This window comes from Rattus norvegicus, chromosome 3 (assembly GCF_036323735.1).
Source record: "Rattus norvegicus strain BN/NHsdMcwi chromosome 3, GRCr8, whole genome shotgun sequence".
Taxonomy (NCBI): Eukaryota; Metazoa; Chordata; class Mammalia; order Rodentia; family Muridae; genus Rattus; species Rattus norvegicus.
The window spans coordinates 185100797-185120621 of NC_086021.1; the positions used below are offsets into that span (position 1 = coordinate 185100797).

Consider the following 19825-nt stretch of genomic DNA (forward strand, 5'->3'; position numbering starts at 1 on the left):
TAACATCCTACTACAAAAGCCTATATTCAACAAAACTTGAAACTCTGGAGGAAATGGACAATTTCCTAGACAGATTCCAGGTACCAACGTTTAATCGGGAACACACAAACCATTGAAACAATCCCATAACTTCTAAAGCAATAGAAGCAGTAATTAAAAGTCTCCCAACCAAAACGAGCCCAGGTCCATATGGGTTCAATGCAGAATTCTATCAGACCTTCATAGAAGACCTCATACCAGTACAATCTCAACTATTCAACAAAATTGAAACAGATGGAGTGCTACTGAATTCCCTCCATGAAGCCACAATTACTCTCATACCTAAACCACACAAAAACCCAACAAAAAAAGAACTTCAAACCAATTTCCCTTATGAATATCAATATACTCAGTAAAATTCTTGAAAATTGAATCCAAGAGCCCATCAAAACAATCATCCATCATGGTCAAGTAGGCTTCATCCCAGGCATTCAGGGTTGATTTAATATACGGAAAACCATCTACGTAATCCACTATATAAACAAACTGAAAGGTAAAAATCACATGATCATTTCTTTAGATACTGAGAAAACATTTCACAAAATTCAACACCCCATCATCATAAAAGACCTGGAAAGAACAGGAATTCAAGGCCCAAACGTAAGCATAGTAAAGCCATATACAGCACACCAGTAGCTAATATTAAACTAAATGGAGAGAAACTTGAAACAGTCCCACTGAAATCAGGGAGTAGATAAGGCTGCCCACTCTCTCCCTACTTGTTCAGAATAGTTCTTGATGATCTAGCCAGAGCAATCAGACAACAAAAGAAGATCAAAGGGATACAGATTGGAAAAGAAGAAGTCAAAATATCACTATTTGCAGATGATATGACAGTATATTTAAGTGATCCCAAAAGTTCCACCAGAGAACTACTAAACCTGATAAACACTTTCAGTGAAGTGGCTGGGTATAAAATTAACTCAAATAAATCAGTAGCCTTCCTCTACACGAAAGAGAAATAAGCCAAGAAACAAATTAGGGAAACGACACCCTTCATAATAGACCCAAATAATATAAAATAACTTGGTGTGACTCTAACAAAGCAACTGAAAATCTGTATAAGAGCTTCAAGCTTCTGAAGAAAGAAATTGAAGAAGATCTCAGAAGGTCAAAGATCTTCCATGCTCATGGATTGGCAGGATTAATATAGTAAAAAAGGCCATTTTACCAAAAGCAGTCTACAAATTCAACGGTATCCCCATCAAAATACGAATGCAATTCTTCAGAGAGTTAGACAGAATAATTTGAAATTTCATCTGGAATAACAAGGAAACTCAGGATAGCTAAAACTATCCTCAACAATAAAAGGACTTCCGGGGGAATCACTATCCCTGAACCCAAGCAGTTTTACAGAGCAATAGTGATAAAAACTGCATGGTATGTGTACAGAGACAGACACATAGACCAGTGGTATAGAATTGAAGACCCAGAAATAAATCCATACACCTATGGTCACTTGATTTTTGACAAAGGAGCCAAAACCATCCAATGGAAAAAAGGTAGCATTTTCAGCAAATGGTGCTGGTTCAACTGGAGGTCACCATGTAGAAGAATGCAGATCGATCCATTCTTATCACTCTGTACAAAGCTTAAGTCCAGTTGGATCAAGGACCTCCACAGCGTACAAGAAACACTCAAACTAATAGAAAAAAAAGTGGGGAAGAATCTCAAACACATGGGCACTGGAGAAATTTTCCTGAACAAAACACCACTGTCTTATGCTCTAAGAACAAGAATTGACAAATGTGATCTCGTAAAACTGCAAAACTTCTGTAAGGCAAAGGACACTGTTGTTAGGACAAAATGGCAACCAACAGATTGGGAAAAGATCTTTACCAATCCTTTAACTGATGGAGGGCTTATATCCAAAATATACAAAGAACTCAAGAAGTTAGACTGCAGGAAACAAATAACCCTATTAAAAAGTGGAGTTCAGAGCTAAACAAAGATTTCACAGCTGAGGAATTCCGAATGACAGAGAAGCACCAGAAGAAATGTTCAACATCTTTAGTCATAAAGCAAATACAAATCAAAACAACCCTGAGATTCCCCCTCACACCAGTGAGAATGGCTAAGATCAAAAACTGAGGTGAGAGCAGATGCTGGCGAGGATGCGGAGAAAGAGGAACACTTCTCCATTGTTGGTGGGATTGCAGACTGGTACAACCATTCTGGAATTCAGTCTGGAGTTTCCTCAGAAAATTGGACATTGAACTACCTGAGGACCCAGCTATTCCTCTCTTGAGCATATACTCAAAAGATGCCCCAACATATAACAAAGACACATGCTCCACTATGTTCATAGCAGCCTTATTTATAATAGCCAGAAGCTGGAAAGAACCCAGATGCCCTTCTACAGAGGAATGGATACAGAAAATGTGGTACATCTACACAATGGAATATTACTCAGCTATCAGAAACAATGGCTTTATGAAATTCATAGGCAAATGGATGGAACTGGAAAATATCCTGAGTGAGGTAACCCAATCACAGAAAAACAGACATGGTACGCACTCATTGACAAGTGACTATTAGCCCAAATGCTTGAATTACCCTACATGCACAGAATACATGAAACTCAAGAAGGATGACCAAAATGCGAATGCTTCACTCCTTCTTTAAAAGGGGAACAAGAATACTCTTGGGAGGGAGTAGGGAGGCAGAGTTTAGAACAGAGGCATAAGGAATACCCATTCAGAGCCTGCCCCACATGTGGCCCATACATATACAGTCAGCAAACTTGATAATATGGATGAAGCAAAGAAGTGCATGCTGACAGGAACTGAATGTAGATCTCTCCTGAGAGACACAGCCAGAGTACTGCAAATACTTAGGCGTTTGCCATCATTAAACCACTGAACTGAGAACGGGACCCCCATTGAAGGAATCAGAGAAAGGACTGAAAGAGCTTGAAGGGCCTTGAGACCCCATATGAACAGCCATGCTAAACAACCAGAACTTCCAGGGACTAAGACACTACCCAAAGACTATACATGCACTGACCCTGGACTCCAACAGCATAAGTACCAATGAATAGCCTAGTAAGATCACCAGTGGACAGGGAAGCACTTGGTCCTCCCAAGACTGAACCTCCAGTGAACGTGTTTTTGGGGGGAGGGCGGTAATGGGGTGAGGATGGGGAGGGGAACACCCATAGAGAAGGAGTGTGGGAGGGGTTAGGGGGATATTGGCTTGGAAGCCGGGAAAGGGAATAACAATCGAAATGTAAATAAGAAATACCCAAGTTAATAACGATGGAAAAAAAAAAAACAAGCAAATAATACTTAGTAAATTTGTGGTTAACCACATACTTGCAATAACACTGCTCTAAATTTAGTGAGATGGCCAGTTTATGAGATCCAAGAATGGGTTTCCGGAGAAACCTTAATCCCTGAACCACATCCCTATGAAGAAAAAAATTAAAACTGTGTGAATGAAATGTGGAACTCTTTCACTTGTTATTCTTTTTACTTGGATGTCACATTTCCTATGGATATAAGCCATGTGAGCACAGTGACTGTTAAAAACAACATACCTCTGTCTTTTCAAGAACAATTAGAAGATGAACAATACACCTCAGTTTAAGTAGAGTTTCTTAATGGGATATAAGTTTATAAATAATTATTTTTTTTCCATTAGTGGGGCATGTAGGAATTCAAAGCGCTGAATCTCTTTATGAAGACTAAGGTTGTTGAAAATTTTTGATTACATTGGTTCATGTGGCAAAGTAGTATTCCCCACATGAGAACAAAATTCATATTTGCAGTCAGAATGGAAAAGCGCTGAATTCATTGTGTTCCCTTCAAATATGTGAATAATCCCTTATAGAAAAATTATTGGATAAATGTGAGTCGTATACTCAATACTCTTGCTGTTCCACGTATTTTCAAACCTGCGATAGAAATGATAATGAAAGGAAACACCTTTGAATGTATACATACTGCTGTTATATTAAGATCATTTTGCTCTTTACAAGTAAGCCAAATTTGAAATTAATTCAGAGACATAAAAAGATGCATGAATATAATCAATGTGAGAAAAAATTTACATGTGCCAATTGTATTTGCAGGCATGAAAGAAGTTTGACAGGAAAGCAACCCTTTGAATGTATTCAATATGTTAAAGCCTTTGCATATCAGAATCTTACCCAAAGGCATAATGGAGAAAAGCCCTATAAATGTAATCAATGTGGTGAAGCTTTTGCACAAAGGAGTAGTTTCAAACCACATAAAAGAATACATTATAGAGAAAAACTTTATGAATGTAAACAATATTGTAAAGCCTTTGTAAGAAGCAGTGCTCTTCAAAATCATAAAAGAACAGACATGGGAGAGAAACTTTATGAATATAGTCAATGTGGTAAAGCTTTTGCACAAAGGAGTAGTCTCAAAATACATAAAAGAATGCATACAGTAGAGAAACCCTGTGATGTAACCAATGTGGTAAAGCTTTTTCACAAAGCAGTGGTTTCTAAAATCTAAATTAAGTATACAAATGTGAGAGAAACTTTTTGAATGTTACCAATGTGGTTTTAAACCATTTTCACAAAGCAGTGAGCTCCAAGTACATAAAAAAAATAAAAAAAAAATATAAAAGAGAAACCCTATGAATTTCATCCATGTTCTGAAGCCCTTTTACATAATAATCATCTTCAAATCCATAAAAGAATATGTACTGTAACTAATGTGGTAAAGACTTTGCACAAAACAGTCATCTCCTAACACATATAATATTTCACACTGCATGGAAAGTATGACTATAAGAAATGTGGTAGGGGCTGGGGATTTAGCTCAGTGGTAGAGCGCTTGCCTAGGAAGCGCAAGGCCCTGGGTTCGGTCCCCAGCTCCAAAAAAAAAAAAAAAAAAAAAAAGAAATGTGGTAAACCTTTTGCAAGTCACTACAAATAAATAAAAGAAGACACACTCCAGAAAAACCCTATGAATATAATCAATGGGATAAAGTCTGAGTACATTGAAATCATCTTCCAGATATATCAGAAGACAAACAGGTGAGAAACTGTATGAATATAAGCAATGTGGGAAAGCCTTTTCATTTCATTCATATTCAACAGAACAAAATAACATAGTGTAGAGAAACCCTGTGAGTGTATTTAATAAAATCCTGTGAATATATTTAATATGTTGAAGCCCTCACGTATTTCTATAGTCTTCATCATCATGAAACAGTTCATACTGGAGAGAAACTATGTGATTGTATTTAATATAGTGAAGTTTTTCAATTTTCACACATCATTATCACGTAAAAAAAACCTATGAAGGGATTGAACATAGTAAAGGCTTTGCACATTTCTACAGTCTTTATCATGATGAAAGTAATCATATTGTAAAGATATGAGTGTATACAATGTGGTAAAGTCTTTGCGGAATGAGGTCCTCTTAAATTCAACACAACTTAAACTCAGGTGATGAAAATGACAGGAATTTTTTGTAATAAAGCTGCTCTTGGATCATCAACAGAAAATGAACTCAGAGACAAAACTGTGACAAGTGAACAGCTGCCTAACCACTGTGGGCCAGAATGTTATAGAGCTGCCATCCCACAATCAAAAACTCTGACCCAGATTGTCCATGTCTGAAAGGACAAAAATGGAGATGAGCCTGAGCAAAAGGAGGTCCAAATTGCGTTCCAGCTCAGTGGGAGGTACCATGTTCTGACACTATTATTCATGCTATGGTAGGCTTACAAACAGGGGCCTATCATGCCTGCCTTCTGAAAGACCCAACCAGCAGCTGAATGACATTTACACCTAACCAATGCGCAGAAACTGGTGACCCCTGTGGTTGAATTAGGAAAAAACCTCAAAGAACCTGCAGAGTGGTCCTATATGAATACCAGCAGTGTCATTCAACCTGGACCCCTGGGATGTCTCAGACACTGAGCAAACAACCAGGCAGCATACTCATGATGATATGAACTCCCAACACATATGGTAGAGGACAGTTGTGTGATAAATCTCAAGAGACTTGGGACCACAGAAAGTTGGATGGTGAGATGGAGACATCCTCTTGAAGATGTGAGAAAGAGGAGTGGAATGTGTAACAGTCAAAGGGTGACCCTGGAGGGGCTTAGGTCAGGATTGTAAAAAAAAAAGTTTAAAAAATAAAAAATAAAAAAAAAAACTAAGAGGAAAAAGAAATATCTGTGCCAAATTCATCTACATTTTCTCACCAAGCACGATTGAGGGGTAGGTGCTGATGTAGTTTTCAGTGTCAACTGTTTTAGGATGTGAGTGTTAAAGTTTAATCAATGATAATCATTTGCCCTTTGATGGAAAGAAAATCATGATATGTATTGAGGAATACATCATAAATGGCAGAGGGCTATTTTAGAGACATTCATTATGTTTTCAAAAAATATAAGTTGAGTAAGGGGAGGCGGTCCACCAATCGAAGTCCACAACTCCCCTCTCCATGAGAACTTGAAGTTAGTTCCACCATATGATTAAATGGGGGGTGATAACAAATAGGGAATACTTAGAGCTTGTGCCTGTTCGTTTCTTTTTTTGCTTCTTTCCAATTGTCGTTGATTGGTTCTTATGTACCATTGTGCTAAGTCCTGCATTTGAGACAATGAGATTCCCTATCCCCAGGTGATTCTAATTGTTAAAATTGCCAGAGGCCAATGTCAAGGCAGAGACAGAGGAATCACTTTTGAATTTAGGGGTAAGGTTACAGAAGAGGATCACCATGCCAGGAAAAGAATTGGACGCAGTCTTGAGAGATGAGAAAGACAGAATACCCTCCATGTAAATGTCAGGGGGGGAGGGGTCCCAGTGGTGTCTCCCCAGGTTCGTTCTGGCTAGCAAAGATGGGATATGGACTTTAGTAAGTAAGAATTCAGGGCTATCACAAGGGAGGCATTAGCAATGTGGAAATTTGGGAGTGTCCCAGAAACTGAGCTGATATAGGCATATTAAACGAATTTCTCTCTCTCTCTCTCTCTCTCTCTCTCTCTCTCTCTCTCTCTCTCTCTCTCTGTGTGTGTGTGTGTGTGTGTGTTGTGTATGTGTGTGCGTTTCATTTGAGAATCCATAGCATTTTCTAGAGCAGCCAGGAATGTGGCTCGGGTATGTGGTGTCCAGTTGTAGAACAGAGTAACCAACCCCCTCTGCACAATGTGTGGAGATTCCCACAACATTTGGAGATTCCCAAATGGAAAACACAGGCCAGGATGTAAGATTCACTAATTTCCTGGGGAAAATTGGATTGTTAGCAGAGTCACTGTTTTGCTGGAACCACATGGTTCCTTAGAAGCTGTGCACATTCAGAACTACAATAAAAGTTGTGCTGAAACTTTTGCATAATTCTGGGGTTCATGGCATGAGCTGGGACACATCATATTTCCCCAAGCTGACACAGGCAAGCTGGGTTTCAGGGGTTTACCATAGGCCCTTCTGAAAGATTTCTGTCTAACTCAAAGTGTTTAAGCTCAGAAATGCTGGGAGCCCCTGTTGTACTAAGAGACAGGTTGCTCAGAAGGCAGAGACAGAGGTCAGTGGTGGAGGTTGCCTGCCTGTTATTATCAGATAAGCAAAGGACAGAGATAGATGATATTTGCTTTATTGCTTTTAAGTATAAAAGATATAGTGGTGATTGTTTAAGTGTTTTAAAGTATATATGGAATATTGTAATCCAGGCCTTTGATCTCAAACATAGGATACAAAGGCAGAAAGATAAAAAGAAACCTTATCTCAACAAATTATACTAGGTGAAATTAATGTCCACAGAATGGAGAATGAAAGGAAAAATGCTTTAAAGAAAATGTGAGAAAGTCTATGCCAGGGATGGCCCTTGCGATTTTTGAGGGAGAGCTACACAGGAATGCTGGAATTGCTTGGCCAGATATCACAAATTAATATAAATATAGATGTACAGATATAAATAACCATACTGATGGAGATATTAAGTTCCATAGAATGGAGAATTTAAGTCTGCATAGGTAAATTAATAGAGTATTTTGGTCTCAAAATGTGCATGAAGAGCAGGGCATAGGTAGAATAATCATATGCCAGGCAAATACTGTAAACTTAGGCCTTTTTCTCATGTATGAACAAGGCAAGAAATAGGGGAGGAGTTTTGTTTCAAAGGAAAAAAAAAACAATTACTCAGATTGTTTAGATTGTTTTGAATTCTTTATCAAAATGTGTAGTTGTAAGTTTTGTGGTTATATTAAAAATCCTCGGACAAGAGGTCAAAAGACGTCAAGGCTGAAGAGAAAGGAAGCCGCTAATTGAATCAATCTACACAATTGATGATTTTGGCTTACTGGAACAAGGAGACCAGTTATGACACAAGAACACCCCCTTAAGATCTTGGATACAGAAAAGAAATGTTTGAGAAAATCAAACAGTACAGAAAACTTGATTCCTTGATTCTTCCATATGGGAACAGCGCTGTAACTGGTCTAGACATAAAAATGTCACCTTAGCTAAAACTCGACAAGTTGTTGGTTATAGATCAGTTAAGATTCATAGTGAAATTTTTCACATGGCATGAAGGAAGATTTATTACAATTTTTTTTTTTTCGGAGCTGGGGACCGAACCCAGGGCCTTGCGCTTCAGGGCCTTGCACTTGCTAGGCAAGCGCTCTACCACTGAGCTAAATCCCCAACCCCCAACAATTTATTATTGATCAAATTAACTCATAAATGGATAGTTGGTCTTCAACTTCTCAAACAAGGATCAACATTTATCTTAGCTGTTCTGTGCACCTTGCACAATGCATGCAAAGATCTTAACAGTACTATTAAGTATTTTATGAATGTAACCAATGTTGTAAAGCCTTTGTAAGAAGCAGTGCTCTTCAAAATCATAAAAGAACAGACATGGGAGAGAAACTTTATGAATGTAGTCAATGTGGTAAAGCTTTTGCACAAAGGAGTAGTCTCCAAACACATAAAAGAATACATAATGGAGAAAAACCTTATGAATGTAACAACGGCTGTAAAGCCTTTGTACGAAGCGGTGATCTCCAAAATCATAAAACAAACCATACAGGAGAGAAACCCTATGAATGTAACCAATGTGGCAAAGTCTTTGCACAAAGCGGTCATCTCCAAAATCATAAAAGACAGCACAAGGAGAGAAATCCCATGGATATGAGCAATGTGGTAAAGCCTTTGCAGGAGTTGGTCATCTTCAAGTACATAAACGAACACAACAAGAGAGAAACCGTATGGATGTAATCAATATGCTAAAGTTGTTGACCAAAAGAATCATCTACAAAGACATAACAGAAACCATACAGGAGGGAAGCCTTTTAACTGTAACCAATATGGTAAAGCAGTGGTCTCTAAAATCTTAAAAGTATACAAACCTGAGAGAAACTTTTTGAATGAAACCAATGTGGTTTTTAATCATTTTCAAAAAGCAGTGGCCTCCAAATCATAAACAGTCACATACAGAAGAGAAACCCTATGAATGTCTTAAATGTTCTGGAGCCCTTTCACATCACAATCATCTTCAACTGCATAAATGAATTTGTACTCGAAAGAAATACTCTGACTGTAACTAATGTGGGAAAGCCTTTGCTCAAAACAGTCATTTTCTAGCACATAAAATTTTACACACTGGATAGGAACCCTACGAATGTAAGAAATGTGGTGAACCTTTTGCAAGTAACAGTACTTTCCGAGTAAATAAAAGAAGACACACTCAAGAGAAACCCTGTTAATATAATCAATGAGATTAAGCCTCTGTGTTTGAATGAGCAATCATTTTTCAAATACATAAAGAATACAAACAGGAGGGAAACCCTGTGGATATAAGCAAAGTGGTAAAGCCTTCGCATTTCAGTCATATTCAAAGGCACAAAATAAACCATTGTTTAGAGAAATGCTGTGAGTGTATTTAATAAAATCCTATGAGCACATGTAAGGTGAAGCCTTCAGGTAGTTCCATAGTCTTCATCAACATGAAACAATCTGTACTGGAGAGAAATTATGTAAGTGTATTTAATATGATGAAGTCTTTTCAATTTTCACACACCATCGTCATGAAAAAAAAAACTATGAAGGCATTGAACATGGTGAAGCTTTTGCACATTTCTACAGTCTTTATCGTCATGAAAGTAATCATACTGTAAAGATATAAGTAGAAGCAATGTGGTAAAGCCTCTGTGGAATGGGGTTGACACAAACCCAACAGAACTTAAACACAGGTGATGAGAATGGCAAGAATTTACTGTAATAAAGCTGCTCCTGGATCATGGCAGGAGAATGCACTGAGAGCCTAAACTGTGACAAGTAAGACACCTGCCTGACCACTGTGAGCCAGAATGTTATTGGGCTGCCACCCCACATTCCAAATATCTGACACAGAGTTTTGCCTGTCAAAAGAACTGGAAGAACAAAAAATGGAGAAGAGCCTGAGCAAAAGGAGCTCCAAATGGGTTCCAGCTCAGTGGGACGTACCAAGGTCTGACACTATTGTTCATTGTATGGTATGCTTACAAATAGGGGCCTATCATGACTGCCTTCTGAAAGGCCCATCACCAGCTAAAAGAGTCAGATGGAGACATTTACACCCAACCGATGGGCAGAAACTGGTGATCTCTGTGGTTGAATTAGGAGAAACCTGGAGGAACCTGGCGATTGATCGCACATGAATACCAGCAGTGTCAATTGGTATGTCTCAGACATTGAGCAACCAACTCCACAGCCTACATGTGATTCTGGGAGGCCCCCAACACGTACAGTAGAGGACATTTGTGTCTGGACTCATTCAGAGAAGATATATGCATCTGTCAAGAGACTTGGGGCCACAGAAAGTGGAATGTTTGGATGGGGACATCCTCTTAGGGATTTGGGGAGGAGGTGTGGGATGTGGAACAGTCAGGGTGACTGGGAGGGGGATAAGTATGTAATGAAAAAAATTAAGCAATAAATAAAAAATAAAGAAGAAACACATTTGTGCCAAGTTCAGCTACATTTTCCCAAGGGGTAGGTGCTTATGTAGTTTACAGTGTCAACTGTTTTAAGATGTGGGTGTTACAATTTAGTCAATGATATGCATTTATTCTTTGGTGTTAGGGAACATGTGTTATGTTTTGAGGAGCACAAGATAAATACCCTAGGGCTTTGTCAGAGACAGTTATTATGTTTTCAAAAACAAAATGATGAGTAAGGAAAGGTGGCCACCAATGTGAAGTACACAACTCCCCTCTGCCTTTGAACTGAAATTTAGTTTCACCATAGGATTAAATGCAGGATGATTAAAAGAAAAGAATATACTTGGGGCTTTGCATGTTTGGTGCATTTTCCCAATTGGTGTGGACTGGTTCTAATGCACTCTTGTGCTAATTGGTTCCTAATTCCTGCATTTGAGAAGCTGAGATTCCCTATCCGCAGCTGGTTCTAATTGTTAAAATTGACAGAAGTCAATGTCTAGGCAGGGACAGAGGAATCACCCTTGGATTCAAGGGCAAGGGGACAAAGGGAGATCACCAAGCCAGGAAAGGAATTGGATGCAGATTTGAGTGCTGAGAAAGACAGAGTACCCTCAGTGGTGTCTCCCCAGGTTGGTTCTGAGTATCAAAGATGGGATATAGATTTTAGTAAGCAATCAGTTAGGACTATCACAGGGAAGCATTAGCAATGTGGAAATTGGGAGTAGCACAGGTACTGAGCTGATTTATTCATATGAAAATGTGATTTATGCATATTAAAATGTGTGTGGGGGGGGTTGTGGATTTAGCTCAGTGGTAGAGCGCTTGCCTAGGAAGCACAAGGCCCTTGGTTCGGTCCCCAGCTCCGAAAAAAAGAAAAAAAAAGTGTGTGTGTATCTGTCTGTCTGTCTGTCTTTCTTTTGAGAATACCCATTTGCCATGGCAGCCAAGAACTTGGGCACATAGTGTCCAGTTGTAGAGCCAAGTAACCAACCACCTCTACAGAACATGTCTCACCTGTAGGCTTGATTTCAGTATTAAAAGTTAATTGGAGGGGTTGGGGATTTAGCTCAGTTGTAGAATAACCTTATGCCACACAAATACTATAAACTTAGGCCTTTTTCTCATGTAAGGACAAGAAAGGACATAGTGGAGGAGCACTGCCTCCAAGAACGATAACAAGTACTGAGATTGTTTTGAATTATTTATCAAAATGTGTCATTATAAATTTGGTCTATATATTGAAAGTCCTCAGGAAAGGTCAAAAGAGGTCAAGGTTGAAGATAAAGGAGACTGCTAATTGAATGAATCTATCCCATTGATGATTTGGGGTTACTGGACCAAGGACATGGTATTATGGGAGCGAGCCTGTATATTTGAGCTCACAGCAGGAAAGCAAAGGCTTAGGACCTCTTCCAGGATGATAGGGAGCAGAAAAGACAGGGGAAGACACCCTTAGTGTCTTGGCTAAAAAGTAGAAAAGTTTGAGAGGATCAAACAGTACAGAAAACTTGATTTGCTGATTGTTCCTCATGGGAACAGCCCTGTAACTGGTCTAGACATAAAAATGTCTCTACCCAAAACTTCAGCTGAAATTAGACATGTTGCTGTTTGTGTAGCAGTTAAGATTCATAATGAAATCCTTCACTTAGCATTAGTGAAGATTTATTACAATTGATTATTGAACAAATTAACTCAAAAGTATAGTTCTCTTTCAGCTTCTCAACAAGGAGCAAAGTTTCATCTTAGCTGATCTGTGCACCTTGCACAATGCATGGAAAGATCTTAATAGTACTAAAATCTTGGTTGTCAGATTTATATATTGTTGAATATTCTGCTTTGAGAAGAATCATTTACAGGAGAGCTGAGATGTCCTGCTATTTCAGCTACCTGCCTTGTGTTGTTTCCAGAGACTCGCTTCCAGAACAATTTCAGAAAGTGTTGCAGGCTCAAACTGGACTCAGTTCATCAGCCTTTCAGACAGAACTTCAGTCCAACCCTGAGACTTCAAAGCATGCAGAGACTGGAAAACAAATGGTAAAGCTACTTTTCTTAATTTTAACCAATATTTTTTTCTAATTTTCCTACCCCATCTTTCCCCTTTAAAGAATTTGTGCAATAGAAGCTGTTGTGATTTAGAAACTGTGAGAAATTTTTATTCTGCTTGCCTGTAAATGGTGCTGGAGAATTCAAAAATGTATGCAGTGCTGCATTTTCTCTGCCTCCCCAGTGTCCTGAGTGCTGTGACCCTACCAAGGAAGCCCAACACATTGGATGATGACAGATGTGAGGAGGTAGAGGGCATCTCCAGAAGGAATAGAAGCCTGGGGAAGGGCTTCTCTAGGATGTGCCAGGAACCAGGAATGGGGGATGCTCCATGGAATATATGAGAGTGTTTGTACCTGAGACTCATTCCAAGGAGTGTGTGATATGGAGTCTGAATTGACCACCTCCTGAGCATGACAGGGTTCCCAATGAAGGAACGATCATACTAACCCATCTATAAACCTTCCTGCCTACAGGAGGTGCAGGGACAAAGAAGGAGTGGGGTCTGAGGGAGTGGCCAACCAATGACTGGTCCAACTTCAGACCCATCCCATGGACAAGAACCAATCCCTGACAGCATTAATGATACTCTGCATCCTGACAGACAGGGGCCTAGCATATCTGTCCTCTTAGAGGCTCCAGGCTGCAGCTGTACAGTATGGTGAAAGGAGTGGAAGGAGCTCCAGGATTTTTGGAATATTTCTAGGAGGAATTGAGTAATCTGGAAGTAATAAGAACTTCAAAAGTAAACCAACAGAATTAATTGACCTCTATCATTAAGTGTCCCTTAAAACTTCTTTATTGTTGGTAATAGTTTTGGCTATCCTGGGTTTTTTGTTATTCCAAATGTGTTTGCAAATTCATGCATCTAAATTTATGAAGAATTGAGTTGGAGTTTTGATGAGGACTGCATTGATTTTGTAGATTGCTTACATTAAGATTGCCATTTTTAGTATGTTAATCCTGCCGATCCATGAGCATGGGAGAACCTTTCACCTTTTGAGATTTTCTTTGATTTCTTTCTTCAGAGACTTGAATTTCTTGTCATACATACCTTCCTTTCTCTTGCTAGGTTATATTCACTCTGAGGTGTTTTATATTATTTATCACTATAGTAAACGGGGTTGTTTTCCAGATTTCTTTCTCAGCCTATTTATCCTTTGAGGGGAGAAAGTCTACTGATATTTTTGAGATAATGTTATATCCAGCCACTTTGCTGAAGTTGTTTATCAGATTTAGGAAATTTCAGGTGGAATTTTTGAGGTAACTTAATATACTAACATATCCTATGCAATTAGCAATATTTTGACTCCTTCCTTTCCAATCTGATTCCCTTTCACCCCTTTTTGTTGTCTAATTTATATGGCTAGGAATTCAATTAATATATTGAATAGTTAGGGAGAGAAGGAAGTCTTGTCTACTTCCTGAATTTAGTGGGATTGCTTCAAGTTTCTCCCCATTTAGTTTGATATTGGCTACAAGTTTGCTGTATATTGTTTTTACTATGTTTAGATATAGGACTTCAGTTCCTGATATTTTCAAGACTTTTATCATGCAGGGGTGTTGAATTTTGCCAAATGCTTTCTTAATATCTAATGAGATGATCATGTGGTTTTTGTTTTTGAGTTCGTTCATATAGTGGATTACATTGATGGGATTACATAAACTGAACCATCCCTGCATTCCTGGGAAGAAGCCTACTTGAACAAGATGGATGATTATTTTGATGGGTTCTTAGATTTGATTTGTGAGAATTTTATTGAGTATTTTCTCATAGATATCCATAAGGGAAATTGTTCTGGAGTTCTCTTTCTCTGTTGGGTTTTTGTGTGGTTTAGGTATAAGCATAATTATGGCTTCATAGAAAGAATTGGGTAAGATTTCTTCTATTTCTATTTTGTGGAGTAGTTTGGAAAGTACTGTGATAAGGTCTTCTATGATGGTCTGAAAGAATTCTGCACTAAACCCATCTGGTTCTGGGCTTTGAGAGCCTTTTAATGAATCTTACTCTTTCTTCAGGGCTTATCGAACTGTGTAAATGCTTTATATGATCTTGATTTAAGTTTGGTACCTGGTATATGTATCGAAAATTGTCCACATTCTCCTGATGTTCCAGATTTATTGAGTTATTTGTAGTTGGATGTGATTTTTTTTTTATCTTTCTCAGTTTCTGTTGTTTTGTCTTGCTTTACATTTCTGATGTTGTTAATTTGGATACTGTCACTGTGCCCTCTGGTGAGTCTGGCTAAGTGTTTTTCCATCTTGATGATTTGCTCAAAGAACAAGGCAATGGTTGTATTGATTCTCTATATAGTTCTTTTTGTTTTTACTTGGTAGATTTCAGCACCAAGAGTCACCATTTCATGCTGTCTACTCCTCTTGGGTGTATTTGCTTCTTTTTGTTCTAGAGTTTTCAGTTGTGCTGTCAAGCTGCTAGTTTATGCTTTCTCTCATTTCTTTTTCGAGGCATTCAGATCTTTGAGTTCTCCTCTTAGCACTGATTTCATTTTGGTGCATAAGTTTGGGTAGGTTGTGTCTTCAGTTTCATTAAATTCTCTTTTAAAATTTTTGATTAGATATATTTCTTTACTTACATTTTAAATGTTATTCCCCTTGCCAGTTTTGTCTCCATAAACTCCCCTCCCCTCTCCTCCCCTCTCCTCCCCTCCCCCTCCCCCATATGGGTATTCCCTCCCATACATCCCCTTACTGCCCCCCATATTTTCCTGCAGCGGGGGTCCAATGTTGTCAGGACCAAGGGCTTCCCCTTCCACTGGTGCCCCAACAAGTCTATTCTCTGCTGCATATGTAGTTGGAGCCCTGGGTCAGTCTTTCGGTAGTGGTTTAGTACCTGGAAGTTCTGGTTGGTTGACATTGATGTTTTTATGGGGTTGCAAGCTCCTTCAACTTTTTCAATACTTCCTCTAATTCCCCCTAAGGGGATCCTGGTCTCAGTTCTGTGGTTTGCTGCTAGCACTGACCTCTGTATTGGACATGCTCTGGATGTGTCTCTCAGGAGATATCTATATCCAGTCCCTTTCAGCAGCATGCACTTTTTAGTTTCATCAATCTTACTTAGTGTTGGTGCTTGTGTGTATATACACACACACACACACACACACACACACACACACACACACACACACACACACATACACACACACACACACATATACACACACACACATACATACATACATGTGGGGCAGGCTCTGAATGACCATCCCTTCAGTCACTGCTCTAAACTTTACTTCCATGTCCCCTCCTATGGATATTTTTCCCCTTTTAAGAAGGAGTGGGAACATCCACATTTTGGTCATCCTTCTTCATGAGCTTCCTGTGGTCTGTGGATTACATCTTCGGTAACTCGAGCTTTTTGGCTAATATCCACTTATCAATGGGTTCATACCAAGTGTGTTTTTCTGTGAGTGAGTTACCTAACTCAGGATGATATTTTCTAGTTCATTCCATTTGCCTATGGAATTCATGAAGTCATTGTTTTTGATAGCTGAGTAGTACTCCATTGTGTAGATGTACCACATTTTTTTAATCCATTCTTCTGTTGAAGGGCATCTGGGTTCTTTCCAGCTTCTGGCTATTATAAATAAGGCTTCTGTGAACATAGTGGAGCATGTGTCTTTGGTGTATGTTGGAGCATCTTTTGGGTATATGTCCAGGAGGGATATAGCTGGGTCCTCAGGTAGTGTAATGTCCAATATCATTAGTCATCAGGGAAATGCAAATCAAAACATCCATGCGTTTCCTCCTCACACAACTCAGAATAGCTAGGATAAAAATCTCAAGGGACAGCAGATACTGGCAAGGATGTGGAGAAAGGGGAACACTCTTCCATTGTTGGTGGGATTGCAAACTGGTACAAATTCTGTGGAAATCCATCTGGAGGCTCTCCAGAAAATTGGATATTGTACTATCTGCAGACCCACCTATACCTCTCCTAGGCATATACTCAAAAGATGCTCCAACATACAACAAACACACATGCTACACTATGTTCATAGCAACCTTATTCCTAAGAGCCAGGAGCTGGAAAGAACAGAGATGCACTTCAACAGAGGAATGGAAACAGAAAATGAGGTACATCTACACAATGTAGTACTACTCAGCTATGAAAAACAATGATTTCATGAGATTCATAGGCAAATGGAATGAACTAGAAAATATTGAGTGAGGTAGTCCAATCACAGAAAAAGCAAAGCAAAGCAAAACAAAACAAACAAACAAACAAACAAAAAACCCACATTGTGTGCACTCAATGATAAGTGGATATTAGGCCAAAAGCTCAAATTACCCACGATGCAATCCACGGACCACTTGAAACTCAAAAAGAAGGATTACCAAAATGAGGATGCTTCACTCTTTCTTTAAAAGGGGACCAAAAATATCCGTAGGAATGGATAAGGTGGAGAAGTTTAGAGCAGAGACTGAAGGAATGACCATTCATACCCTGCCCCACATGTGGCCCATATATATATATATATATATATATATATATATATATATATATATATATATATATATATATATACAGCAACCACAACTAGATAAGATGGATGAAGCTAAGAAGTGCATGCTTACAAGAATTGGATATAGATCTCTCCTGGGAGACAGAGTTGGAATATGTTAAATACAGAGGCAAAAGCTAGTAGCAAACCCCTGAACTGAGAATGGGACCTCTGTTGGAGGAATTAGAGAAAGATCAAAAGGTCTGAAGGGGCTTGCCACCCCCTGAGAACAACGTCAATCAATCAGAGCTTCCAGGTATTAAACTACTACCCAAAGACTATACATGGACTGACCCATGGCTCCAACTGCATATGTAGCAAAAGATGGCATTGATGGGCATCAATGGAAGGAGAAACCCTTTGTCCTTCCAAGGTTCGACCCTCGCCCCCGAGTAGGGGTTAATTTGGGTTGGAGGGGTAAGGGATGTTGAATGGGGAAGGGAACATCCTTATAGAAGGAGAGGGGGAGGTGTTAGGGGACTTATGGATATTAAACTGGGAAAGGGAATAACATTTGAAACGTAAATAAGAAATACCCAATTAAAAAAAAGGAAACATTGTTGAAGATATTTACTGTCCCTTTAAGTTTGAAACCTTCCCTGTTTTAGATAACTACTACCTTATGTTTGGTCTTCTCATTATGTTCTTGAATTCCTGGATGTTTTGGCTTCCAAGCCTTTTGTGTTTTTTGCATTATCTTTGACTGTTGTGGCAATGTTTCCTACGTTATATTATGCCCCAAGATTCTCTCTTCAATCCCTTATATTTTGTTGGTGATGCGTCTATGACTCCTGATCTCCTTCCTAGGTTTTCTATCTCCCCGATTGTCTCTCCTTGTGATTTATTTATTGTTTCAATTTACATTTTTAGATTCTGGATGGTTTTGTTCATTTTCTTCACCTCTTTCTTTATGTTTTTTCTGTAACTGTTTAGGGGATTTTTGTGTTTTCTCTTTAACATTACTTGTAGACACACGTTCTGTATTGCTTTCAGGGAGTTATTTATGTCCTTGTTAAAGTCCTCTATCATGAACATGAGATGTGTATTTAAACGCAAATCTTACTTTGCTGGTATGTTGGTATATCCAGTACTTGCTATGGTGGGAAAACTGGGTTGTGATGATGACAAGTAGTCTTGGTTTCTGTTGCTAGGTTCTTGGGCTTGCCTCTTGCCATCTGGTTATTGCTGATGTTAGTTGGTCTTGCTGTTTCTAACAGGAGCTTGTTCCTCCGGCAAACCCGTCTTCCTCTGATCTTAGGAATGAGAGCACTCCTGTGAGACGTGTACTCTGGGCTTGTTTTGAGTTTGGAGCGCTATGACACAGGCTTTGCTCTGGGCACAGATGGAGATCAGATGGGTCCTCTCCCAGGCCGTCCTACAGCTGCAGTGCCTGCAAGTTTCCAGTGGCTCAGTCCTTGGTCAATCTATGGTTCAATAGTGGGGTCCCATCTGTGTGCTTAGGAGAGGGAGTACTCCTAGGAGTCCAACTCTCTGTGAGCAGGTTTGTGGTCTAGAGAACCATGGGACAGCTCCAGCTCTGGGAGCAGATAGTGAAAGGAAACATCCCATCCCAGGTTGTTCTGATTTTCCAGTGCCCTGTGCACTCCTGGTGGGTCTCTCTTTGAGCAGTCAGAGAGAGAAAGTGAAGTCTCCCTTGTGGACTTAGGAGTGAGAACCCTCCTCACAGACCAACTCTTCAGGCAAGTTTTAGGTCTGGAGTGCTTTGGGACAGCCCCAACTATGGGTGCAGATGGAGACTGGAAGGCTGTATCATGTTGCGTTATGTACACATGTATTGGATCTTTTAGGAGGTAGTGACCTATGATGATGTGCATGTGAACTTCACTCAGGAAGAGTGGACATGGCTGGATCCTTCTCAGAAGAGTCTCTACCAACATGTGATGCTAGAGACCTGTAGGAATCTTACTGCTACAGGTAATATAACGAAATTATTTTTTTTTTACTTTGAAGAATGTAGGCACAGCTGGTTTTGAATATTTGTATTTGATTTTGTAATTTCACTTAAAAATGAGGGAAACTGAGGTGAATAAATCAGTCATGGTTCTAAAGTTCACTAAAGGTAGTAATTTAAATGTTTTGTAATTTCCAACAATGTAACATAATTTCTCTGGTACCATATTTTAGGCTACATTTGGAAAGAACAAACTACTGAAGAATATTTTAAAAGTTCTAGAAGACATGGAAGGTAATTGTCATGTGCAAGCTGATAAGAAATTGTATCCCAAGAAACTTTAATATGTCATGCAAGTTTTAAAGGAAAGCAACAGTATGAAATATGCACTGCATTA

The 19825-nt window shown here is 39.1% G+C and overlaps 1 protein-coding gene across 5 annotated transcripts in view; it reads left to right on the forward strand.

Moving 5' to 3' along the window:
- Zfp931 (zinc finger protein 931) overlaps positions 1-19825 on the forward strand; it is an 80828-nt gene that overhangs the window by 15201 nt on the left and 45802 nt on the right. For 3 of the 5 annotated variants that reach the window (XM_008762575.4, XM_039106748.1, XM_063285133.1), the window contains 3 exons: positions 12858-12984; positions 19325-19451; positions 19662-19722. In XM_008762575.4, coding sequence (XP_008760797.2) covers positions 12858-12984; positions 19325-19451; positions 19662-19722 — 315 coding nt within the window. The remainder of the gene's footprint in view (positions 1-12857; positions 12985-19324; positions 19452-19661; positions 19723-19825) is intronic. The other 2 variants (XM_063285134.1, XM_063285135.1) reach the window with 1 other exon arrangement.